This window comes from Hakea prostrata, chromosome 6 (genome assembly GCF_041222555.1).
Source record: "Hakea prostrata isolate BN-2017 chromosome 6, UWA_Hpros_2, whole genome shotgun sequence".
Classification (NCBI taxonomy): Eukaryota; Viridiplantae; Streptophyta; class Magnoliopsida; order Proteales; family Proteaceae; genus Hakea; species Hakea prostrata.
Window position 1 is genome coordinate 35,083,116 of NC_142605.1, and position 26,468 is coordinate 35,109,583.

The 26,468-nt window shown below is 38.2% G+C and overlaps 2 protein-coding genes across 5 annotated transcripts; both read right to left on the minus strand.

Annotated features, from left to right (window-relative positions):
* Window positions 1-48: 48 nt before the first annotated feature.
* On the minus strand, window positions 49-18,912 carry LOC149013630 (SET domain-containing protein). 3 transcript variants are annotated; one of them, XM_089157907.1, is made up of 16 exons: window positions 18,538-18,903; window positions 18,365-18,455; window positions 18,102-18,276; window positions 17,921-18,026; window positions 17,564-17,646; window positions 16,005-16,031; window positions 12,327-12,457; window positions 12,040-12,153; window positions 8,861-8,941; window positions 7,985-8,049; window positions 7,436-7,492; window positions 7,149-7,220; window positions 6,139-6,387; window positions 5,323-5,435; window positions 4,162-4,257; window positions 49-654 (listed from the first exon to the last, which is right to left on the minus strand). In XM_089157907.1, exons 1-16 carry the CDS (start codon window positions 18,586-18,588, stop codon window positions 507-509), a joined length of 1,659 nt encoding a protein of 552 aa, XP_089014033.1. In that variant the 5' UTR covers window positions 18,589-18,903; the 3' UTR covers window positions 49-506. The 3 variants fall into 3 exon arrangements, with proteins under 3 accessions (XP_089014033.1, XP_089014035.1, XP_089014034.1); XM_089157908.1 differs by lacking the exon at window positions 49-654 and adding an exon at window positions 689-1,341 and having other exon boundaries at window positions 18,538-18,912; XM_089157909.1 differs by lacking the exons at window positions 17,921-18,026; window positions 18,102-18,276; window positions 18,365-18,455; window positions 18,538-18,903 and having other exon boundaries at window positions 17,245-17,564.
* A 269-nt stretch (window positions 18,913-19,181) lies between these two features.
* Window positions 19,182-23,325, minus strand: LOC149013631 (calcium-dependent protein kinase 26-like). 2 transcript variants are annotated; one of them, XM_089159967.1, is made up of 5 exons: window positions 23,155-23,325; window positions 21,819-22,542; window positions 21,423-21,719; window positions 20,574-20,993; window positions 19,182-20,481 (listed from the first exon to the last, which is right to left on the minus strand). In XM_089159967.1, exons 2-5 carry the CDS (start codon window positions 22,405-22,407, stop codon window positions 20,216-20,218), a joined length of 1,572 nt encoding a protein of 523 aa, XP_089016093.1. In that variant the 5' UTR covers window positions 22,408-22,542; window positions 23,155-23,325; the 3' UTR covers window positions 19,182-20,215. The 2 variants fall into 2 exon arrangements, with proteins under 2 accessions (XP_089016093.1, XP_089016091.1); XM_089159965.1 differs by having other exon boundaries at window positions 21,819-22,547.
* Window positions 23,326-26,468: the final 3,143 nt, after the last annotated feature.

Below are 26,468 nucleotides of genomic sequence, written 5' to 3' on the forward strand. Positions count from 1 at the left end.
TAATTACATGACTGTCCATGGCTCAAACCCTTTTTATCCTCTTGGCTGAGAACAATCGGTAATTAAGCTTTAAGTCTATTGACTACTATCAAGTATCAATCCATGGACACCTTTTGCCCAACCAAATCAACTCCTCGATTAACAGATACCCTCTTCACCATGTAGACAAGACTCCAATATTTAGCATTTAACGAGGGGTAAAGGGTGGTTGCGGGGAAGAATAACGGGTGCAGGAGAGAGAGAGAGAGAGAAGTGCCCACAAGAGATTTGAACTCTTGAACTCTTATGAGTCATAGGTTTTTGCTGAATTTGGTAAATGTAGTAAATGGAAGTTCATCTCACCTATAAAAGGCATCGTACATTTGTTGCTTTCAGACAAGAAGACGTGGCTATTCTTACAACTTTTATCCTACAAAATTTGTTCCATGCAGAAGATGGCTGACTCAACTAAATTATTCACACAGGTATGATTTTCAAAACAGAAATATCTAATACATATATCAAGACTAGCTCTCCTCACTTAAGCATAACTGAAGTGCATTCTCCGCTTCCCTCAGGAACAGGCGAGTGAGTTGTTTCTGCCCTCGTCGATAGACTATACTGGACCACTTGTTCCTGCTCATCAACTGTCCTCCATCTCTGCGATCTGCCTCTCTGCAACAATGACCCGAATGCAGTAAGTACGTACATCAAAAGATCAGTAGATAAACCATATCAATATTTTATGAAAGTCTCATGCAGCTTCTTTATTAAATACAGAAAATTATGATGCACCTGTTCCTTCCAGTATCAAAGCAGCTAATAGCAATCTATGAGTAGGATATAGCAATCTCACGTGTTTGAACACACAATCACCTTACTTTATAAATCTTTTTAACACGAACCCATCCATTCCAAAAAATAAATAAATAAATAAAATTCCTTTCTGAATCCAAGGATACTCCCAGGTAGAGGTGGCAATGGGTGGGCGAACACCTAACATGGCCCATGCCTGAGAGAAGCCTGTTGAATTAGGAGTGTAGCCCAATAGAACATTGAGGTGTAAAAAATGGATACGTAGTATGAAGACAGTTATATAAGCATATACACTTATATCTCATTAATGATGATCAGAATATGACAAGGTGAAAAATTCTCTAAATTGTGAGGGTGCACCAGAATCTCCCACACCTCCACAAACTAGCACCACAGTGACTGTTGGGTGGAAAAAGAAAAGATCCTTCCCATTTGATTTCTTGCGAATGCATTCATCTCCATCACTGAAACCCACTGAAGCACCCTTGCCTCCACTGCAATCAACTGGAGAACAAGCCCTTGCATCTCCCTGCTGTCTCCTACTCACTGAAAAGTGGTGATTCATTTTCATTTCAATTTAAGAGAATCCGGAGTATAGACAGTACTATGTATTAAGAAAACAAGAGCTGAGAAGGTGGAAGTGTAGGTTGCCAAAGCCAATGGTTCCAAAAAATAGAGGCATTGGAATCCAAGGTTAGGATAGGATTCAGTGCATTTAGAAGCTTTATCAGCCACCTATCAATTTTGTTTCTCTGTTAAATTTTAAACTACTATTGACCTTGAGTGAATCCATTTGCTGCTGAATGAGTCAGTGTCACTGGATTTCTCAACTGTAATGAAACAAAAGCAATTTTTTTTATTTCCATTTCCACCTTAGAGGAGTCATGGTAATTCAGGCTTAAATTAGTGTCCCGAGCTTATTTTATCGAGTCTTTCAGTGTTCTCTTGGCAGGCTCACTGCACACTTCTATTTATTCTGAAAATAATCATTTACTGTTCTTCAGTTTTCACATTCCTTGAAGTTTTGGGGTTCACTGAACTCAACGCAAGGGCCAGTGCCTGGGTGGCTTGCAGCTGTAGGTAGGAGAGAAAATTGGAAGGTGCAGCAGTGATGATGGCAACAGTGAGAGGCAGTGGACAGGTAGGATCTCTTCTTTCCCATCCAACAGTCAATATGATGCAGGCATCAGAAGCATTCCACTGGCAGCTCAGAGAAACTTTCCAATGTCAAACAGAAACACTCATTCTATCACTTACGTTACATGCTTGTGTAAAGACTACTTACTATGCCTAAATTTAAATAAAGCGGAAAAGATGTTGCTGCCTGTGCCACCAGCATCTGTACACATGTGCCATCCAATGGAAACACACGCAAGCATTCACGGGCAAATCTGTATCTAGGCACAGTAGCCACACTGGCCAGTGGCTACGCTACCAGGAGACATCAAACCAAGGTAAGACACATTGTTTTTTTAGCACTGTTTGGATGCAAAAGCTCTCTATAAGAATACAAAAACCAAGCAAAATAGTTCACTGATTAGCAACTGAAATCATTTAACAAGCCCGGGCCCAGCACAAACCAGCCTGTACTCCAGATAGGCCTTCTGGACCTGAATGTCAGGTCCAGCCCAGGCACAAGGTGTTGGGGAAAAACCAAATACCATCACACGGTTCACCTTTCCCACTTGTGTATAAGACCAATGGAGAAACGTACAAAGAAGTATTAGTAAATACTAACTTGTGTGAATAGTGCCTGTGAATAGTACCTGTGTGGCACCCAAGTGAATAGTACAACAGCAATTCACCACAAAGAACACAGACACAAAATATGTGTGGTTCGGCGTTGCCTACATCCACGGGCTAAATGGACTTCTTCACTATGTGAGTGGAATTACAAGACTTGTACAATGCTTGGATTTATAACCAAAACCAACCCCATGTCCTAAATTGAATACCCCCTGTATACCCTCTCTTTGCTCACTCTCTCAACCCTTGAAGAGATTACAAACCCAAAACTCCAACCAACTCACACTCACTATTCCAACCCTGAAGACACCTTACTTGGCTCTCTGGATACACTTCAGATGTGCCATGTCCTTCAGGTCCTTCGCTTACAAACAAACCTTGAAGTCACCTTACTCTCTTTCAGGTGCTTCCCTTGAAGCCACCTCCACTTGGGTGCTTCCCCTTGAAGACACATATCCTTGGGTGCTTCCTTTGAAGCCACTTTATGAAGGTGCTTCCCTTTGAGCAAACCTTGGAGACACCTTACTCTCTTTCAGGTGCACCAAATCAACCTGAAGACACCCCTTCCAGGTGCTTCGCTTAACCTTGAAGACACCTCATCTGGGTGCCTTGGGATTTCAAGCAAACCCACTCCCTCTATTTATAGATGGGGAGGGGGGTAGTAGAGGGAGAGAGAAAACTTCTCTCCTTATTAATTCAACAATTTCGGTGCATGTGAGAGGAATAGTGAGTGATTTGTCCTCTTACTCTCTCTCCTCAATTGTCTTCATCTCATTTATTATTCTTGGCTTTTGTCAAATAAATGAGGCTATCAACACCTCATTTGGCACCTAACGTCCATTGCATTTATTTCACTTTGGTTTGTCAAACAAGAGGCTGTCAACACCAGCCCATTTTATGAGTCAACAGACAAACCAAAATGAGGCTACCTACCTCATGCTCATTTTGGTTTGTCAACACCTACCTCTCCTTATGAGGAGATTCCTAACACAAGGCCCAACTAGTTGGACTAGTTCAGACACAGTATGCATTTCTCCAACATTAGGTCAAAGTAATATGGTGATTCACCAACCCAACCAATTGCAACCTACCTCCAGAACAAATAAATATCATCCAACAGCCATAGGACAAAGGCAGTTTGCTAGAAAACAAAAAAAAAAAGTTATGAGGTGACGTGGAGCAGAGACTGAAATGCAAATGCCTACAGTTGTATCAAACTAATAGCAGTGTATCACTCTACAGAATGGAAATGTTAAAATCTCGTTAACTGTAGAGTCAAGCTTATAAATGATGGATATAAATTCATTCTCAATGGAAGACAAAATAGTTAACAAGTTTAAAGCCTCTGCTTTTAATAGGAATTTTCTTCCCCAAAAAGAAAAATGTTATACAGGATCAACAATATTTCCAATTTGATTGTCTCCATGATATTAAATATTTGATAACAGGTGATAGTCTCTTGGTCAAAAATATAATTGCCACCTTTAAGAACTACTATCATATAGATGGATTGTTTAATGTCAAGCAACCTTGCCAAAAATAAATGCTATAATTAAAACGATTTCATTTTATGAAATTCAATTCAAAAAGATATGAAGTCTTTTTGTCAAAGATACATACCTTTCATACTCTTCTTGCGTCTCCATGATGTTAGCCTTTTCAAGCAGTTCAGTGTCACAGTTTTCTGTTCCAGAACCTTCTTCGAGCTCCATCATCCTAGGTAAATGAACAACTTCTTAACATTGATAAAGCTAAGAAACTTCAATCAGAATTTTCAGAAAAGAAATTAAAGAAATCACGAAAGCAAAGCAACATATGTATACACGCACAAATGTGAGTGTCCTAGGATAACTAACTCCAAAGTCTAAATAAGAAAAAGTTAAACATATTTTACTCTGTTAATGGGAAGAAGGGAAAAAAAAGGTGAACCAGCGCCAAAGGCTCCACGCAAGCGGTGTTGGGGGGACTTTCCCATGCAGCCTTACCCAACAATTTTTGCTGAGGGCAATGATAGTGTCGTACCCTTACCCAAGTTCCTTTTTAAATAATCATCCAATAAATGAGACAAACATTTTGTTGAAGACGGAATTGAAAAAGATAACATCGATAGGGAGTACAAGCAAATTTTTTAAATGCATCATCTTTTTATTAATACAGAAAACTATTCACATTATCTGATGCAATATCAAGCCTGGAGAATAACCTGCATGCTGTTTTGGTCTGCATCAGAACTAGACCCAAACAACAAGCCCAAGAACCAAACCCAATCGCACTGTATGCTGGCCAGGGGTCAATCCCTGGACTTCCCTTAATTGTGGAGCCCAAGTGGTCCAACCCTTGAAGCTTCCAGAATTACAGAGTCCCTCATTACACATCTTTTCTTTCCTTATGGTACTTGTCTTCACATATTCCTAGGAGTATCAACAAAAAGTTCAACATTGATGTTGCAAACTTGAGAGAGAGAGAGAGAGAGAGAGAGAGAGAGAGAGGGGTGTAGGAAATGCTTAAATTTATCATATTCATCTCTACAAGGACTGAAAATCCAAGGATCAATGCCTACAAAGAATGCATTCTCAAAAAGGAGTTCCTTCTCCTTGGATTTTGTGGTATTTTCCCCTTTTCTAACCTTCATTAGGTTTTACAATTTCATGGATCATTTAATTTTTATTTTTTTCAACTATCATTACAAGTTGAACAGACGCAACCAACTGGAATGCTAAAACAAAATTTATACAATAAAACTACCAGGAAAGAATTGTTGATTAGATAGTGCACAATTACTTCATATGAAGGAGATCAACAAGCAACTGCAGAGCTCCAGAATCCCCACAAGCCTCCCATACTGCTGCTTGAACTTCTCCCGCTGATGGCTGCCTCTCCTCTCCACATCCAAGCTTTGGGGTAAGAAAAATAAAGAGACACAAATATGATTAGGATTAAGAACTATATAAGAGAACTGATTCATGATCAGCTTGACCATAAAATGATTATTTATTTAACTCCCAGTTTTGATTTTCACATGTTCACAATCAGATATTATAATCAGTTTCCTGGAGTCATTTTCATCCATTTATTTCATTGCAAACTTAAGGTTACTTTGTTTCTTTTCTTTCCTCTTTAAAATTTTCAAACAGTGTTCATTGTTCACCTTGCCATCAATAAGAGAGAATGAAGGAAGTTTAATTAGCTCTAAAAAGGATGTCCACATGAATATTTGACAAAAGTCACAAAACAATTAAGTAAAACTGGCAACATCCCTATTAGAGATTTTTACGGATAACATTTTAAGAAAATGCATTCAAATAGGTGTTGGAAGCTGTTCACTGAAGATAACAAGGAGGTACAAAAACAATGATGAAACAAACCCATCCCTCTCTCCAGCTACTGTTGTAGGAATATCTTATAGCCTTAAGCTTTTCAAATACAACAGATGGCTAGGATGCACATGGGCCATAGCTCAGCAATTTTCTTTTTGTTGTTAAATCTCAAACAATGCCATGCTGACATAATTCAGATTCAATCTCACATTGATATAAAGCCAATAAAACCCCTAAAGAGAATTGCCCAAACATAACAGTGTTTAAGTGAAAATTGTACCTCTTCCAGCAATGCTGACACACGAAGAATCTCCTCTTCTTGCATGGCTATGGTCCGCAAGGCAGTCAAAAATTCTTCAGGGAAAATTACTTTATTCAAGTAAGAGGGCTTCTTGCGCTGACCACTCCAACTATATGTGGAGTCCAAGCGACTTTGGCATTTATCAATGGCTTCACCTTGCAAGGGAAGTGTAGAAAAAAATCCATGGTCCAGCAATCTTCTAGGTAGAAGACAACGCATTTCAGCCTTCTGTAAACACCAAACAGTGTATGAAAAAGGCAGCTTTATTTGAGATCTATATGCAGAAAACAATGATTATAATGGTACTTCCAGGAAAAGCAACATATTATACTGTGAAGAGTGAATACTAGTCCTCACTACAACTCTCCCAACTAAATGGTTACATGATCCTCTCTTTTTTTTTCAAGTAGCTCTATTCACAATCACCCCTTGTTATCAAGCTAAGCAATGCATATCATTCCACCATTATCTCTATTTGAAGTCATAATTGTCACTAATCTTAAGCTCAGTGTATCTTTCCTCACCACTTCTACAGTCATGACTCATTTTAGGCCTACCCTGACTTTTGTTAATACCTTCAATTGGAATAAAACACCCCTCCATACTGGAGCATTTAAAAGGCTCTTTGCCCATGTCCATGCCACCCCATACAGCTTCTTGCAACTTATCATGTATTAGAGCTACTCCTAGCAGCTCACAATAGACTAGGGGGGGGGGGGGGGGGGCTGAGATCAAGCTTGGGGGGGGGGGGGGGGGGGGGGTTTAGCTTTCTCAATTCATATTTCTATTCCTGCTAGCTAGACTTGGGGCCCACCAAATAAAAAATCATCTAGGTCTGTCCCCTCTGTAGCGTGAACAGCACGTCCTGGGGCTGCATCCTCAGCTCTTTCTTTAAGCTATCAGTTCCCCCCCCCCCCGCCCCCCCTTCGCCGCTGTTGTTTATATGATTGTCTATATCACATAAGAAATAAAGATGGGAAATAAATGACCTGTGCTTCAAGAAGCTGTGCCTTGGTTTCCGTAAATGGAACATTCTGAAAGGCCTCTGATGGATAATGAACCTGCAATATTCAACACTGCATTTCATGCAATTATATGCCAATAATTCAGCAATGTATTTTCAAATTAGTGGCATGCACAAGAATATTTCAAAGTTGTCCAGAGAATATCAGAAAAATGAGGTAACTCCATTTCATCTTCACAGGGTAGGAAATACAGGCAATTATTGATAACAACTGTCTGAGTGGATACGAAAACAATGAGAGGAGGACATTACCATGAGAAAATCATCTGGGTTATTATTAATGACAAATCCATAGAGGTACAGTAGCTCCTGCCATAAATGGGACACAGTTGTAATCATGAAGAAGGGATGAAAATAAGCTTTGGTCATGTTGTAATTATTGAAAGAAGAAATGTTAAAGAAACAATTCATTCAAAAACATTATTTCCCGACTAGCATATTGATTGATGGTAATGAAAGAGCCCACAATACAAAATGGGAAGCACACAGACAAGTTACCATCCAATAAAATTCTCACATAAGTGAAATCAAGTAATCAAGAGTGGTAGAAAAATGTAGTTGTTCAGGAATACCCATCACCTTAGCCTACCCAAAGCTGAAAGAATAGAAATAGATATAATGCAACTGTGATATTTATGATTTATTGAAGTAGTAAGCATCTAGGGAGGGTAATTCCCTACATCTGAAGGTACGAGGTACGACATTGCCAACTGTAGTACATCAGCACATTCAAGACAAAAGGGTTGTAGTAACAGAAACACAGGCCCATGAGAGGACAACTTCAAGCAAAACAGAAGATACCTCATTTCCTTTGTTGCCATAGCTAATTAAAATCTCCTTCTCTACTTGATAGGGAATCTGATCAACTTTTTTAATGCACAAGGGATGAACAAATGAAGTTATTAGTATATGGTAAGTCAAACAAAACCAAAGCAGTTAAATTTGGATTTCAGGAAATATTTTATGTTTTTTTCTAATGCATAGATACCAAACGAGGAAAGATGAACCTGATATAACCTCAGGACTCAGGAGCACGTGGAGGTTCTGGCTAGCAAAGCTTTTACAGTCATTGGGTTGGGCTAGCCAAGACTTTAGATTGAGTCCCAACTTCACACTTTCTCTCTTATATTTCCACTTCAACCTCCCCCTTCCCCCTTGTGTCCACCCCCAAAAAATCAATGGACAAACTATTGCACTATTAAGAGAGAGAGGGGGACAGTTCGTTCAAAACAACTTGAAATGGAGGGAAGGAGCAGAGGAGATGGAAAACAGCATGAGCAAAGTGAAGAGTGAAGAGACATATCCAATGAGCATAATCCTTTATAATCATAAAATCTCTTATAGCATTTATCAATTAAAAAATTAGGTTAATTTACAGGTCTTATTTTGGGGATTTGTAACAGCTATTTGAGAGATGCTGAAGTTGTTTAAAAGTAGAAGTAGATGTCAACATATTTTTACTATTTTTTTGTTACATTAAATTCTGGAAGCTGTCTGTGTTTGCATAGTACCAGAAGGGTGACAACTTTTTGGGTGTAAGGATAAGAAAAGTATAGAAGAGAGGTGTTTGGTACAGCTCAAAATGAAATTATAAGCAAAAGGGTTCCTATTGGCTTCCTTTTCTGCTTCTTGTTTTTTAAGGATACTTGAATAAATTTGTACCTGAAAGTGTTTTACCTGATAGAAGGTACATAGATGAAGGAACTCCGGTTACCAATCCTGTTCCGTCAACTTCCCATGTTGCTGCAGCCTTCAAATCTGTAACAAAATATATACACATTTCCGTGAAAATCTTCAGCCATGAAAAATGTTCTCTGCTCTATGAAACAAAAGATCAAGAAAATAAGATAATTCTACAGAATAAATTTCCTCTGTACTTAATTATCTTTTCATTTCGACCCAAAAAAGATTATCTTTTCAAATTTATCCTCAAACTTATTAACATAACTTGAAATTTTCAAGCTTTTAAAAAGATAACTTGTGTTTATAAAATAAATCTAAGAGACACGAGAGAAGATAAACCAATGAGTGGACAGCAGTAACAGCAGTTACCTCTTCTTGGGATAAACAGCAACTACAGTCTTGTAGACCATTACACATGACAGACAGGTGGCAGGTCCAATGAAGCAAGCTCTTCAATATCTTTTGTTCTTTTAAATGATTTTTTTCAAAAAAGCTTGGTAACAGTAAAAAAGGAAATAAATAAAGCATGGAGCAGAGAATATTAAAAAAATAAAAGAAAAAACAGATTATGGCAGGAATATAATCTCTAAAACATGAAAAACCATGTATGAATGCAAAACCTAGTGTGGTCATACCAGATAAAACTGAGATGCAAAACCAAGGTCAAAAACTCAATTCAGTTTTGCCTATGCTCCCAGCCAGCTCTAATTGGGTCAATAACAATAAAATAAAATAAAATAAGGCAAAACAGCAAATGAATGGAAATTATAAAAGAGTGACAAATTGTAACTAAAAGGAATCTTAAATGACTCTCCGGAAATAGAAAGTGGAGGGATACGCATAAAAACAAATCTTGAAGATGCATTATCATAGGTAACAATAGACAAGGCCTGAAAAGGAATAAAAGAAGAAAGGGCAGGCAACATTGGAAATGGATGAATACAAGAAGATAATGGTGACATGGGGACGGAAAAATCACCCCAACTGCCAGATACTACAACCAGCAGGAATAGGAGATTTTACAAGTGATCTCCCTGCACCTCAACCTAGCTCTGCAACTTTTAGTTTTGCATCACAACTGGGGGTTCTCTCTCAATCCGATGTCAATAGGCCCAACACGTTGTGATAAGAAAAGATACAAAATCAGCAACTAATGCTGGGAAAATAACAGAACCAATTTTCAAGATCAGTTTGAAGCTCTTCATTTCCAGTGTTTCATGGTGGATCTTGAGAGGTAGGGTCACCGAAAGATGATGAGTACTGCTGCAAGTTTAATTTTTTGTCCTTTTAGATTTCAGGATCTATACAGAAGAAAATTTTACAGGGGCAGTAATGCACAGCTAAATTATGCATAATTTAGCCCCATAAATACGCAGAAAACAAAATTAAATGCAAAAACAGAACAAGAATATTAAGGTTCTAAACAAAGCAAAGCAGCAAAACATGGTCAGGCCAGCATCAAGTGAGAGTTGTGAGTAGATGAAACACTGCTGCAAGTTTCATAAGATCACAGTGGCTTGATTCTGAGTATAACCAAAAACAACAAATGAGCAACAAGATCTCTATAGGCCAACATTATCAACAGAGTGAACTTAGACTTCGGTCAAAGGAGGGATCATGGTGATGAAGCTAAGCTGCAAATTTCAGTGAGTTCTGAAAATTGAAGTTTAAGTTGAAGATGGAATAAAATTAGGAAGTGAATGTTTATGGAGGAAATCAAGTGCTGGAAGGGATGGAAGATGGATTGAACAGAGCAGGGGTGATACGGAATGGTAGGCTCATAAAACCCAATGGGACTGGCGAGGTGGAGAAGCAAACAAAAAGTTCTTTAGTCTCACACCTGTTCAAACAAGGAAATCAGCAGCAGTCTTGGCACAGCAACTTGATGATGGAGTACTCTCAGTTGAAGGCCTTTGTCCAATCAACATTAGCAACACAAGAACAGTTCCAGTATGGATCAAACAAAGAGAAGAACAGTAGGGAACCAAATAGAGAATAAAAGAGGAAAAGGTGGTTCAGCTCTCAAAGCAAAGTTCCTCAACCCTAGGAATAGAATTACACTTACGCAGAGCAAAGGCTTGATCAAAAGAAAATAGTATTACTAGTTCTGAAATTTAGGATCTTACAAGTAATTAGGAAGTTAATAGAAACTAAGGAAAATAACATATTTAGGAACTCCTAAAATGTATTCAGTCTTCGTTAGTCTTCTAGGATTCCAGCTGCTGCTTCCAGACCTTGTTTTAGAAATTCCTTGCGCCAGCTGAATTGGATATATTCTCAGCACAATGGGCTCCAGAAAATATATACTTAACAGCATTTATGTTGTGATGTTGAAAGTCACCATTGCCCCTCACTAAAAAACTTATACGATTTTTCAACAATGACAAAAGTACCCTGCAATCTGGGTTTGGGAGCCCCAGCAAACCCCAGCCAAAAGGCTGAACCCAACCGAAAGTTGGACAGCACCAAGGTCCAATGGGTGGTTCACCAATTGGACAAGTGAACCAGTCCTAGTTTTGTGAGCTCCTCTTTAATATATGGCATCTACGTCAGGCAGGGAAGAGATAGAAGAAGAGGAGGGAGAGGGAGGGCGAGAGGGGGGGGGAAGAACAGGATAGAAGCGAGGAGACGATCATCAAGCTGCCAAGCCAGGCAGTCACACACTCGGCCAACTTGCTCTTTCATCTCTGTCAGCAATTCCAATCAATGAGTTGCATATCTATTTTTTGAATGCCCAAAAGAGACTCACATTTACTTCCTAAAATGTAGTGTAACAAAGCAGAAACTGAATAAAACTCAAATTGGAAACTTCCCTAGATGTCTAATAGAGCACTAGCTACCAGCCTATCCCAAATGATGCAAATGCTAAATATCCTACAGAATCAACACCAGATTTGGACACATATCATCTTGTTCCTGGTCACAGCTTTGAGTTAGTACAATCACCAATCGGCATCAAAGGCTTGATAAATTTAGCTGAAAAATGCCTCTTCATTGTAAGAACACTTTAAGCCATGTAGGTTAAAGCTTAAAACAGTTAACTGCCCTAGACACACATGACGAAAACTTAAACTACTACAAAAGAGGTCCCAAACAGCAAGTGTATACAAACACAGATAATAAGAAACAGAAATATTTATCAACTTATACACAATTAGAAGTCAGAACCATACCATGGTTACAAAAATCAATTCCAGGAACAAGGCCCTCAACCCAAACTGTCTCTCCTTGTGCTGAAGGGGATGTATCTGCAGCAATTTTGTTCTGTACCCCACAAACACCACAGCCTAAAAATGGAATTATGTAGAAACAGTTAAACGAGAAATAATTATGTGTAAAATTAAACAATGACAGAAATAGTAGCTCATCTACAGCCCATTCTGTTTCACACTTTTCAGGAGCAAGAAATCCTAATTAAGAATGAATAGATGAGATATGGAGAATAAGATGTTAATCTCACTTTTTTCAGCATTCTCCTGAACTTGAGCCTTACTAGAACAGCAATTTTCTTGTTCTTCAGATATCTGGGGAAATACATATGCACGTGGAACAGGAATGTTCAAAGCACGAGTCCAAAATACAGAGTTTGCCCTATCATAATGCAATAGGACATACACAGTAGGGTCAAATCTGAGTCCGACATACACACATCAGAGGAAATAAATAAGATACATAGACGTACATATCACAGTGAACACAAAAAATATACAAATTCACAAAGCCTTCACATGTTTTTGTAGATTAGCATGGATGATAAAGCATAAAGAATCAAAGTTTGCCAGGTTCTTGAGAGGCAGATTGGTGGATTCGGTGGGATTGTTAAAACCATTGGTACAAAACTCTTCCATTTTTCTTGGTTTAAGGAAGGTATGGAACTTTGTTCGGGAAAAGGAGCAATGGACCATTGGGAATTGGAGGGAGGTAAATTTCTGGCCTGATCAGTGGCTGGGACATTTCTCTATTGCAGGTCATCTTGGCTTGGATCATGACATGTGCAGGTCTTTAAAGCTGAAAGTTGTGGATTGCATTGTACACAGAGAATACATGCTTCCAGGGATGCAATTGACGTCGTTATACAACATATTTGAGCTCACTTAGTCTGTATCAATTCCAGATTCTAACCAGAAGGAGGTTAGTCATTGGGTTGGGATTGTAAATGGCTGCTTTACAATCAGATCGGCTATGGAATTACGCAGACGACAGTTACCATCAATATGTTGGGCTTCGACAGTATGGAGATCAAATCTTTGCCAAGACAACAGATCTTTTGTTGGCATATGGTATTATGGTGCATGAAAAACTCCTGGTAGATGAGGAAGTAAAGCAACGAGGTGTCTCCATGGCTTCTGTGTGATCTATGTTTACAAGCAACAGATGACTTAATACATTATGTTTGCTATGTCCAGTATCCCATCTCTGAGGGGAGGAATTGGCTTGAAGATTTGGCTTTGTTTGGATAATAAAACCAACCTTGCATGAGATTGTGATCTGGTGGAGAAGGCAAGCAAAGACATGTTACTTTTGGTTTGGTTGAATAGATGCCTGCATGCTATTTTATCTTTGGATGGTCCATAATAAATACCGTTATGAAGGTGGGTGTTGATCCTCAGAATTTGGTGTCACAAGTAATATATGATCTAGGCCCACATGAATATAAAATTGAGGTCAGAAATTGAATCAAAGGGCTTTCCTACAAGCAAAAGCTCTTGGTTTAAATCTGAAAATTATTGGCTCTTCATGCCCAACTGAAATTTTCTGGGTTCCTCCACGACAAGGCTGGACGACATTAAATAGTGATGATAGTTCCTTGGGAAACCCAAGAAAGGCAGGGGCTGCCAGTGTGTTTCGGAATGCAAAAGCAATGGTAATTAAAACTTACCAAATGTATTTTAGGGGTGCAAACAAATTTTGAGGCAGAGGTGGAAGCATTTATAATTGGACTTGAGTGGTCTAGGCATTTGGGGATACAGATGTTGTGGGTAGAAAGTGATTCGGTGGCTGCTGTCGTCCTCAAATAGATCTCTTCCTGGGTGGATCTTACCACGTTGGAGATGACTAAGTAGTTACTTGGACAGCAAAAAAATGGAAGGGTCACACTATTACAAGGAAACCAATGTGGTTGCTGATCACTTGGCTAGATTAGCAGCAAGGCTAGAATCCTCAGAGGTAGATACTCAGTGGTCAAAACAATGTTAGGAGAATTATAGTGGGATGCTTCTGCCTGTTCTAGATTCCAATTCTAAGGCTCCCAATATTGTAATTTAATCAGTTACACAGGTGGGGGTTGTCAAAGCTTTCTTGACATCATATTGTGAGAAGAACCAGTGAGGGTGGGTGTATTGGTTGCAATTGCTGTTGCAGGTTCAAGTAGCTTTGGTTCCTTGTATTGAGTGGCTTTATCATGATGTTGTATTTATTTTTTTGCTCATAATACAAATGATCTTTTAGCAGAAGAAAAAAACACAAATTCAGAAAAACAAAAAAATCTTATATCTGAAAACACAAGATACATAAATGAATCTGTACTCTAAAATGCACCTACAGCATATTGGGCATGGAATCAACAATATTTCAATTTTGACATGAAGAAACTCAAAACATACCAATGCTCTTGGTTGAAAATGTGTAAAGACACAGTAACACTGATTTAATGATGCAAATCACAGAAAGGACATTATTTTTTTTGGGTGAAATTAACATCAGCCATGAACAAGTTCATCTTTCATTCTTAGTATTAGGGGGATGGGGATTTATCACTAAAGGAATCCAACCTAAGAAAATGCACACAAAATATTTGATTTTTAACCAATATCAAATAGCTTTGCAATATTTGAAACAGCAGGGAAAAGAAGATGTAGAAAGGAAAAAAAAATAGAGTTCATGTCCCTAATAAGCAAAGAACAATATAAGCTATCCAATAGTTGGTTTGCTTGGTTGTATGAATTTTTGGGATGGTGAGGAAATTGGGAAGCGGGGGTGATAAGCTTGAACACTGCTAGTTGTGTGCTTTGAATGAAGTGTTTAAAGCGGATTTTGAGTTAATATCTTTTGCAAGAGTTTCGCACCTACTATCTTACATGGTTATCAAAGCGTCCGCCTAGGCACACCTAGGCGGCAAAGCAGTTTTTGAACCGCTTAAATTGTTGCCGCTTAACTAACGGGCTGATTTCTTGCCACTTTTTTGCTTAGGCACTACCACTTTGCCGCCTTTTACGCCATATTACCGCCTAGATGCTAAAGCAACAGCTTTTTTACATTTTGTAATTTGTGCATATTTTTTATTTTTTAATCATAATTTATTCTAAAATGCCATATATAAATTTAAATATGTGAGCCATTTCGAATCGATGGCCAATTTGCAAATGAACTCCAAGGCCCAAAGTGTCTGTTGGCAATAGAATGTGAAGCATGAGCCATATTCAACATTGATAATCAATGAATCATTAAATAAACAATGACTTGGAAATCGGAATAATGGGATCTATTAATTTATCATGTCGGCACTATTTGATTAAAAAAAGGGAAAAATGGATACATCAATTCTGATTACTGATCTATGCACAAAAGTCACAAGACACTTATTTGGCGTCACACTATCATAGAGGTAAGTAAGAATGTAAATTACTACTTTGATTTTCATTTTTCACATTGATTACTGATATAGTACATACTACATAATTATTGTTATGAATCTTATGATGCTTGATGAGATGAAGTTATGTTTTTATTATTTTTTTGGATAATTTTTCATAATTGTGATTCTTGAATGTTTTTTTATTTTTATTTTTATGAATGTGATTGTTGAATGTTTATTTAGTACTTTAGTTTATTATAAAAAGTATTTGTATTAAAAAGTAGTTACATTAAAAATATTGACTAAACCGCTTTTGTCGCTTTGTTGCCGCCTAAGCGCCACTTAGTCGCCTAATCACCAAGACGGAACCCAAATCGCTTTGCCGCTTTAATAACCATGCTATCTTATGCTACTACTAATAAGAGTCTCTCTTATTTCTTTTTCTTTTTTCTGTGAAGGGAGTCCACTGGTGCTTCAACAATCCACTGTCGCTGTTTCCAACAAAAATGAAGAAAATAGAAAAGGAATCTTTTTATACCAATAGTTCTTGAAGAAGATACTTACCAAAGGAAGTCTTCAAATTGCACCTCACTGGTAAGATGAACACGAAGAATACCACAAATTCAGTATCTATACCCTAATAAAGGAAAACTTTAAAACAAAAAAGAATAAGAATGAAAACAAAATAAAATAAGAGCTTAAGAAAGTCCAAAAGGAAAAGTCAAGCAGCATTAACTCAACTCAGCCTAGTCTTTTCCTGACAGAGTTCAGCTAGTTAAACATGATCAGATAAGAATATATTATGCCTAATGCTAAGGAAATTATACTTACAACACAAAAGGATCCAATAAGAAATTACAAAATCACGCAAAAAGCACGTAAGTTTCAAACTAGGCTTTGTTGTTGTAGTGTCAAATACTACAATTAAGTAAAGAATATCTGTACAATAGTGCCTTCACACTAAATGTTTGCACCTCAAAATTCCTCCATGTAACAGAAAAATCATGGATTTGAAGACATGACAAGCTAAAGAAATAAGGATTTTTTTTGTCCCTTCCATTGGGGAAAATAAAAAGAAGAAGAGAGAGAGTTGTGAAGCAAGAGGAGAGAAAAGGAAAATCTATGAGGTTCCACATTGGATATCCCCTGATATTAGTGCTTCTTACATGCATTAATTGTTCGGCTCAGAAATTCATCCCCAGCAGTGGTGAAAGTAGAATCCTTTCAATATTATCTTATCTTAATATTTTCATTTGGAGTAAAAAAAAAAATTTTAAATCTCTCAATCTATTTGGACTGAAAATAAAAGAGATCCTAATGGTACAAATAACTAAAAAAAAAAAGTAGTTTCATCCATCACACATTCATACCCATAGATTCAGGTCCATCCGACTCAATTGTTGTCAGGATCAATTCAAATTTTTGGAATAATGTAAAATGGCTTATTGCTCATACTTTAACCTCATATCTGATTTTCATTTCAGAAGTACCTCAAGAAGCAGGGGAAAAAAAAGAAAAGAAAAAAACTACTCCAAATAGAATTCCTTAGTCCAGTTACGAGGTGTTACCCAACTTGGATGCTTAACACAGGATAAGAATTGACTCTATCAACAGGAAATATAACAAATGAATATTAGGGTTACAACACAGGGTTTGCAACTGCATCAGGACAACTGTCCAAGTCTGCTGATCTCAATGGTAGTTCAACCTACAGTTTCTACGAAATACATAATTTGCACATAAAAAGCATCCACGACAGCCAAATAAATGGCCTAAGATGAAGAAAAGAATGAACGAGAGCTACCTGAGTAATCCTGGCATCGAGACACCAAATTTGCGTAGTATGAAAATCAAACACCTGAGTGGCCCCCGCCAGCTCAACACCAGGGTGGATACCATAAATTTAAAGTTGTCCTTAATCAGGCAATAATGAAGAAGGTACAGGTAGAATGCCAAACAACAATAAAACAACTTCAAGAATAGTGCAAACCACATACATAACTGAAGACCGAGAACACAAAATGCCAAAACTCAAATTATTTCGGCAAATAGAAGAATATAACTACCAAGTTGTAAGTAATTTCAGCAAATCAAGATAAGATGAAAATATGACCTTTTCCTACCTTTCCGTGTCTCCATCAAGAACTAAAAGTTCCTTAACCAAATTCTTCACTTTGTGGTCATATAATGTCTGTAAAGTTTTCTTCTGCAATGGAGACCTGTCTCTTATCAGATGTTGCAAGAATGATAGAATCATGGGATGAAGTCTCTTACATAATTCACATTCATAAGTGCATAGCAACAATGAGAACAGGGTAGACATAGCATACGAAAGGTATTGCGACTAGATTGGCAGAGTAGGTATGTTTTACAATCAACTGTGATTAGATTTGAGCACACTAACTCCTCAAATGGCAAAAAGTAAGAGGATTTATGAAGCCCGCAGCAAATGCAGCCGAAATAACTGTTAAGGCCTTGACCTGCAATTCGGTTGCTCGGTACAACGTTGTACCCTTCAGCTCCTGTAACTCATCAGCGGTGAACCAAAGCGGATTACCAAAGGTGGTTGGGAGCACATCGAGGTACCTAATCAAGAGATAACAATTTGTAACAATGAAAAAGAAACCGAATGAGATGGATAATCAAATAAATGGCACGTACGGCTTCCATGACGACTTCTTACGAAGACGCTCCACAGTTAGCAACAAAATCATCAAGAACCGATCATCTATTTCTCCTTCTTCGAACATCGCTCTGCATTTCGGTCCCAATAATGGATCTTGAAGGACTCTCATCGGAGTTATTGCTAAATCCAGTGGAACCACAAGCAGAATCCCTGGAAATTGTGATAAAAATAAAATTAAGCATTAATTCCTGGGTAACTCTTAAACACTCGCCAGTGGAATGATCAAAGCCACGATTACCGTCGGCGGCATCGTTAGATGAAAAAATTCCGAAGCCTTTATTGGGACCACAATATTTGATATGGCAACCATGTAAATCGACTCTGTTCGCCTGCGTTCAAGAGTTCGAATGTCAAATGTCAACTCGACGAAAAAGTAGCAGACAAATAAAAAGAAATAACAGAGAATGAGACCTGTAACCATTTAAGGAAAAGCTCGAGCTTGGCTTCTTCTTGGCCCTCCATTATAGCTCTGGCTGCTTCCACCAGTCAGTCACTACTCACTGAGCAGTCTGAATTCCAACTTGAGCTCCAAGTCGCCGTTGGAAAAATGTGGATGTTTCTTCAATCAGTTCAAAACGCGGTCTGGATCCTAGCTGCTAACTCCAAACCGAGTCGAGTTTGCTTAATTCAAAATGCGTTGGATTTTTTTCTTTTTCTTTTTCGGGGTAAAAAGCTTCTTCTTCTTTTTTGGGTCTGGGAAATTAATATTTTTTAAAGTTTCATCTTTTGATAATTTGGTAATTTGTACGCCTTTTTGGTTATATGAATTAATGGGTTTCAAATCTTAGATTCACGAATCAGAGATTTCATTTTTTTGCTTGAAAATATTAATTAATAAAATCCATGGATTTCACCCAAGGATAAAATAAATGAAATTTGCTGATTCAAGTGGAGTAACCTAACAAAATTCTACGAACTTCAATAGATTTGAAGCTAACCAAATAATTAATTTTTTAAACCATAAATTCATAAATTTGAAATCACATTTTCTTTTGAAATCCCATAACCACACAACCACACAGGCTTAGAAAACTTGTGGTTCGCGTTTCTTGGTTAGCCTATTGATACAAGCATTTATTTTGTCCGATATTAGTTTTTTCTTATAAACATCTTGTCCTACATTAATTATAACAAAAATGACTTTGTATCAGTCCTCATGCTCTTATGTGGTGTGTGGGTAAGAGCTGAGCATAAACTGCCCAAAAACACAAAAATCCCCGTACAGATCATATCCACGGCACAGACAAAGAGTGCGTTGGGCTAAATACCTCTAAGAAAAGCATATTCATGTACACCTCAACTCGGTTGATGCTTCTTTTGCAGTATGAAATCAACGTTTCACCAGTTTCAGGTAAGTGGTTATATCGTTGGTTCATCTGTTGTGCAGTGACTTTCCCTAATCTGTATGGCTTCTATGTTGTTGATGATTTATCTTAAACAGTACCTAATATGTGCTTATTCTGACAAAATGTGAGGCTCAAGCTTTGCAAACTTTCCCACGACTGACCTCTTATACTACCGTGCGTCAAAACATCTTTGTGCATGCTTAATTCACCCAGTTAGAATGAATACAAAATTCCTTAAGAACGGGTGAGAGGTTTTGTAGCATCAAGGACTAAAATTTTGAACCACCAGGGCCACAGGGTTATCTTTGTGTGTACAACCAGTGAGCCTATCCATCTATCTTTAGAACTACACTCTGAAAATATTGACGAAACTGGGATGGCCACTTGAGTTTTCTTGAGAGATCACAGGAAAACTTCTACATATAAAGACTGTTTGAACTAGGAACTCTCAAGCCAACTTTAAATTGGTAAACGTGGTACACTGCAGTTCGGGACAAACCAGGCTGCTTTCCAGAGTAAGCAGTATTAGCAAACAATACCTCTTCACACCAAGAAAACAGAGTAACTAACCACAACCAAACCTTGCTGAAACTCAAACCTCTGCAAGAGCTCACCTCCTTCAACTCCTCTACAATGCAACATGTTAGATCACATTGGTGACCTAGGTCAAATCTCTACCTACCCGCTTAAAACTTAACGCCAGCTCCAACGCCCTCTAATCGTTTATCATCCCATCACACAAATCAACAAACAAGGGACGATGTAAGAGGTGGTGTACTAGGAAGATGTGTACATGAGGCCCATCGGATGACTGACTCGGTAACCATGAGATCAAGCTGTTCAGACTCCCCGAGGCTAATCGTGTGGTTTCTTCTACTGTGGATTTCCAATACCCTAGAACCAGGTGTCCCTGCTTCCCTTCGGACTACTGCTTTGTGATCCTTCTCTCCCACCTCATGCCCCAACGAAGCAGAAGAATCCAAGATGATAAGCTTCCCCAAGCTCACCTCTGCACAATCCAACCGGACAGTAGTTAGGGACTTCCAGGTTTTGAGCAAACAAGCAACCTGACAGATTAGGAGTTAAAAAATTTATAAGTACCTCTCTGGATTGCATCAACTCCAGAAACATTGGCAGTGAAATGCAATGAGTTATTCCTTTGTTCGACTACCGGGCTTGCGCTAAAAAAATCAAAGCTTGGCATGGAATGAACAGGAGAAGAGATTTCCAAGACATTTGATGCACCACAGCTCTGGAAAGAAAAACCACCAAATACAGTGCAAGGTGTGGGAGAATCAAGCAAGAAAGAAGAAAATGATGATCTGCATGTGAATGCTGGTGAAATGCTTAATTGAGTGTCTCCAGGCAGAGGTGAAGCCGAGCTAAAGCTGACATCCTGATCCCTTGAAACAAATGGTGTAGAGAATGAGCAGCCACCCAAGTCCAATTGCCTACAACTAAGGCCATTGCTTTCACATGGTTCTTCAACCACATGCCTACAATCTTTTATCCAGCCATGATCTGCGAAAGTTAAAAAACCAATTCTTATAAACAAAACCTGGAAAACATGAAAGCAGCATAAATAAGGCTAAGTTTCAGCCAAACCACAGCCACGCCTAGTATATCTTAACACTGAATCCCTATCCTAAAAGCAAAGATATGGATCCAAAAGGATGTGCAATGACCATGGTAGTAAACAAATTACAAAGCAATGAAGAAGAATTTCTTTTCAAACAATGAGGAGCATGAAAACCTTTCACCCAAAAAAAAAAAAAAAAAAAAAAGGAAGAGTGAAACCAAGCTCTATTATATGGTCATCCTTACAAGCAATCAAAAAGGAAACAACATACCAAGACCCTGGTAATCATAATAACTATGTCCACAAGAAAACCCATCCTTAGTAAAAGTGCAATGATCACAAATACAAAATCAAACAAAGAGACAACATACCAAGAACCTGGGCTGCAGTAAGCCTTCTAGCAGGATCTGTACAGAGCATTCCACTAATCAATTCCTTAGCAGATGTAGAGATGCGATCCCAAGGATTCGATGGAAACCGTAAATTAGCTGCCCTAACAGCATCGAAGATCCTTGATTTGGTCTTTCCCCAAAATGGTGGCATTCCGCTGAGGAGGATGTAAAGAATAACCCCAGCACTCCATACATCAGCTGCCTGATTGTATCCCCCAGTCAGCACTTCTGGAGCTATATAAAATGGACTACCAACTGTCCCATACAAGCTCTGCCCTGTTCAGAGAGAGAACCTAAATAACTAAGGATATAATGACAGAATGTTCCAGAAAGTTTAAATAAAACAGACAAAATTAAGGAAACCTAAGATAATACCTGGCTTGATATAGGTTGCAAGACCAAAATCTGCCAGTTTAATCGGTGATGATGAGGCCTTGGTAGCCAATAGAATGTTTTCTGGCTTCAAATCTCTATGGACAACACCCTTTTCATGACAATATATAACCACTTGCATAAGATGAGTGAAAAGAACACAAGCCTCTGACTCAGAGAACTTCCCATGCTTCTCCAACCTGTGAAACAACTCCCCACCTGCACAAAGCTCCATCACCAAATGCACATAATCGCTCTCCTCATAAACAGCCTTAAGATCCACAACATTTGGATGGCCAGATAGCCTAGTCATTATTTCAATCTCAAGTTTAACACTGCGGACATCATCTTGTGTGACCAGTCTTTCTTTGGCAATAGATTTGCACGCAAATGCCTCTCCAGTGAATTTATCCGAGCACACACGGATGACACCAAACTGCCCCCATCCTAATTGCTCCCCCAGCACATATTGATCTTCTAATCTCAAGGTCTGACATGAATCTAAGATAGTCTGAGACAGGCTTGCAACTTTGTAACAGCTGAAGGGTGGTGCTTCTGTTGTACTGAAGCTGTTGCTCTGTGCAACAGCCATAAGAAATTCTCTGTGTGATAAATTTGCAGCTATGTACCACTAGGATCGAATTACACTCTTGCTATTCCTAGAGCCGTTTCAAGTCAAAATTTATAACATTTGTCCCAGGCCCCTCTGGTCCTCTTCATGTAACATCTTCACTGGGTCAAAAAATTTCAGGAAAACGCCTCAGATAGTATTAGTAGCCTGGTAACCATGCCAATCCAATGTATGAAAACAGGATTCTAAAGTTACAACCTTCACTCGCCAACAGATCAGAATTTTAATGGACCTCTATGCCAGTTATATGCTTGATCACATGGATTGAATTTTAGCAAAAAAGATATTTTTTTTCAGAAACACTAAAAACTTCTCTTCCAGGCAAAGGAATTTCCATCAAACTCTCTCCGGGGGTAAAGAAAAAAAAGGGTCTTTTACCGGAAAAATGTCCCTAAACTCAAAAAATAAACACAAAATTGTACTAAACGTTTCGATAGCTCCTCAAGTAAGAGAGGTAGCAACATAAAACCCTAGATCACTTTTCAATACGCTTGTCCGCTTGCAACCTTCAGGAAAACAAGTTTTCCCAAGACTTCCAAGAAACCCACAATAAAAAAGACAAGCTAGTTTCATTCTCTTACAAAATTAATCGAAAAATCAACAGCAGGAAATACGACTAAATCAAAAACTCACATTTGAATTGAGTTCATAAGATCAAGCATAAAAAGGAGAACGAAAGAAACGTCAAACGTGGAAATAGAGAATAACCTGGAGAAGCAAACACTCAGACAAGTTAGAAGGGGAGAGAGAACCACAGTATAAAAATCCAATTCAGCTCCGCGTCCGGCGACCGATCATCTATGGTTTCCCCTTCTCCCCACCGTTTTCCGGTGGGTTGAAAGACTTTCTTTTGTTTTGAAAATCGTATTCCTCGTAAGGCGAAAGAAGAATCTGCGAAGACGCGAAAACCGGGTTTAATTGTAGTTTACATGAGGGCTTTGATTTAAATTAAGAAAAGGTTGTGGAGTTCCATGTAATCATGTCAGAATATCTTCCGACCGGGAGTTATTTTCGAATGCTTTCTTTGTGACTCAGGAGTAAGGGTGTTAATTTGTAACCCGAGCCGTTAAAATCGAAGCACACCGGCCCGTTATAGCCCAAACCGGCCCGAATTGAACCATAATGAGCCGTGCTTGGGTTGAGGGCGGCGGAGTCCGCACTAACCAGAGACCGAACCGCAACCTATTATATTCTGTTTTACAACCCGTTTTGTAATTTTACATTAAATAATATTTGAATCATTATATTACTACTAGGTTGTCGATATAGACAACTAAAAATATTAAGCATGAATTCAGAGATCAAATAGTCATTCTATTACTCAAATATTTAGGTTCTTGGTTTCTATAGGATTGGTGGATTTTTTTTAATGGAAATTGACCAATAGCAACTTTGCTTTTCATATAATTTTATCTTTTTTTGTAGGATGTTAAATTATTTTTTCTTGTTCTTTTTCTTACACACCATAAACCTTTAGTCAACCCGAGTCTAAATCGTTAGCCCGAACTCAAACCGCACCAAACCGAAACCGGCTCGAAACCATTAATTTGCTAATGGTTGTGTTTGGGCTAAATGTTTTTCAGCTTGAAACCACCCCAAATCGTTAGGTTCAGCCCGAAACCGTTAACACCCCTAACTCATGACTCATGAATTTCTTTTTATTATTTATTATTTATTATTATTATTTTAAAATAACTGCCGGTCTTAACGAAGAAAAAACGTTTCTTAACCGGAAAAAGAGTCAAAAGGAAGAGGACTATATTGGAAAATCAAGAACCAAGACTTCACGAGGTCATGGGACTCAGTGCTGCTTTTGTTTTTTTTGGCCAAAGGACTCAGCGCTGCTTGCCTACCGTCGAACCCACTATATTTGATTGCTGGGACCCCCAACCGGCATTCGATGAACCGTGAGTAGATGAACTTGTTTGCCAGGTGCCAGCTGTGAGTGACGTTGAACTTAGCTGTACATGTACACGTGTAAACTGATAAAAGGGGACTCACTATTATCATTATTTATTAGACAACAATAGATTAATGAGTAAATTATCGAGCACTCACTACATTTGGGGCAAAACTCTTAAACTGATAAAAGGGGACTCACCTTTGTGAATTTGTAATTTACAGGTGAGTGCCATGTAATTTATGAGGTAATAGAAGCCAATCAAAAATAAATGGATCAATTGACTGTGAAAAATAAGAGAAGGAAGAAAACACAAAAAAATCATTATGTGTTCACCACTGTGTTACAACCACAAATCATGTAGAATCTACAAGTAAAAAATAATAGAATATAAAAATAAAATTAAAAAACCCATCACCAAACTCTATGGGCCCCCTTTAATTTGTGGTCAATAACCGTCAAGGGAGCACTCCTGACGGGGAGCTAATCCAGATTCTTGTATTTGTTGGGGGCTAGGGCTTGGGTTGGGTTAGAAATGGCATAATCATAATCATGGTATAAAGTGTCAACGATATATCGCCATGTCGTTGGGGGACTACACGACTCCCCCAGAACATGATATTTACCATATGTCGACAACATGTCGCCTATATATTGCTAATGTTGCCGATATGTCGCCAACATCCCTTCTCTCTCTTGTTTCTTGTATTTTAAGTTTTTAACCCTATTTTGCTATAATTTTCGAAATTTACGGGTACATCTTGCTTCATTATGGGCGACTATTATATTGTTTGTATAGCTCAAGCAGGATTTCAGACAAATTTGCGAATTTTCGGACTTCCTGTTTCACCCGCATAAAACCGGGCATGTATTGATCAATAATATTAATTTATGTGATGTTTTAATTAAAAATAACGCTCCCAATGTGTTTATTTATCTCTAAGTTAGACTATATAACAAAATTCAGATTAAAAATGATCCCAAATACCCCTCGAAACTAGGGGTTGATTTTTCATCAACACCCTTCCAAATGTTGCCTGACATATCGCGATATGTCTCCATGTCGGTGGTATTGCCAGCCACTGACACGGCGACACCATACGATATACCGAACCTTGATCATATGTAAAGATAAAAACAAATATCCCGTGAAAGTCGTCACAGAAGCATATTCGTATTACTTTTACGGTTTTACCTGCCTCGTAAAGTCCGACCCGGATCATCATCCAGCATCTTCTTTGGCCTTTCCTTTGAAAACACCTTCTATTTTTTTCCGTAACACTCGTAACGCTTTCCGCGCTAAGAAAGAAAGAAAGAATGCGGGACAAAAGATTCTCCGTATCGTAGAGTACGATTCTCATAGAAAAGCCGATGGGAGGAGAAGCTGCTTCTCCAATTGCCAACTCGGTTGTCTCTTCGCTTTCGAAGTTTCTGTTTCAACTTCCAAGTTCTAAGTTCCAACACAGTACCCATAACAAATTAGGATCGTTTAAAAAGTTAATTACGACCCTGCCACTTTTGTTTATGCTCTGTTATAAATTAATTACATTCATGCCATTATAAATTTTGTTTCTAATTTTTTTCTTTTTTTAATGAGCTTCCAAGGCTCAACACTCAACAGCGGAATTAGCCGTTTCCCCCAAAGAAACTGGATAAAGGCGAGTTACGTGTTCTAAGTGTGGTTATCGTAGTCATGTAATATGCGGTTGGTAACGTTTCTGTTTTGAGAGACTAATTCTTATACAAAACTATTTTTTAGTGTTTTTGTGCTAAAAGACCATTATTTGCTTTAAAATTGGCATTTGAAAATATTTATAGAAAGTGATTAAAATAAGTTAGTGTTTGACAAACTTGTTTTAAGGTTTCAATGGGGGCCAATTTGTTCACTTTCATTTTTGTTATGTGATAAAATATATTTTTGATGTCCTGCAAAAAGCGTTATTCAAACTATTTTTCTGACCGATCAATTCTTAAAGAACAAAAGAATAAACCGTTTTAACAAATGCCTCTAGCCCATTATTTAACTATAAAAGGGCAAAAGAACACCAAAAACTTTTTATGAGAATGTTACCAAACGTGTCCTAAGTGTTTTGGCCTCACCAATTAATTTTGGGCCTTAAAT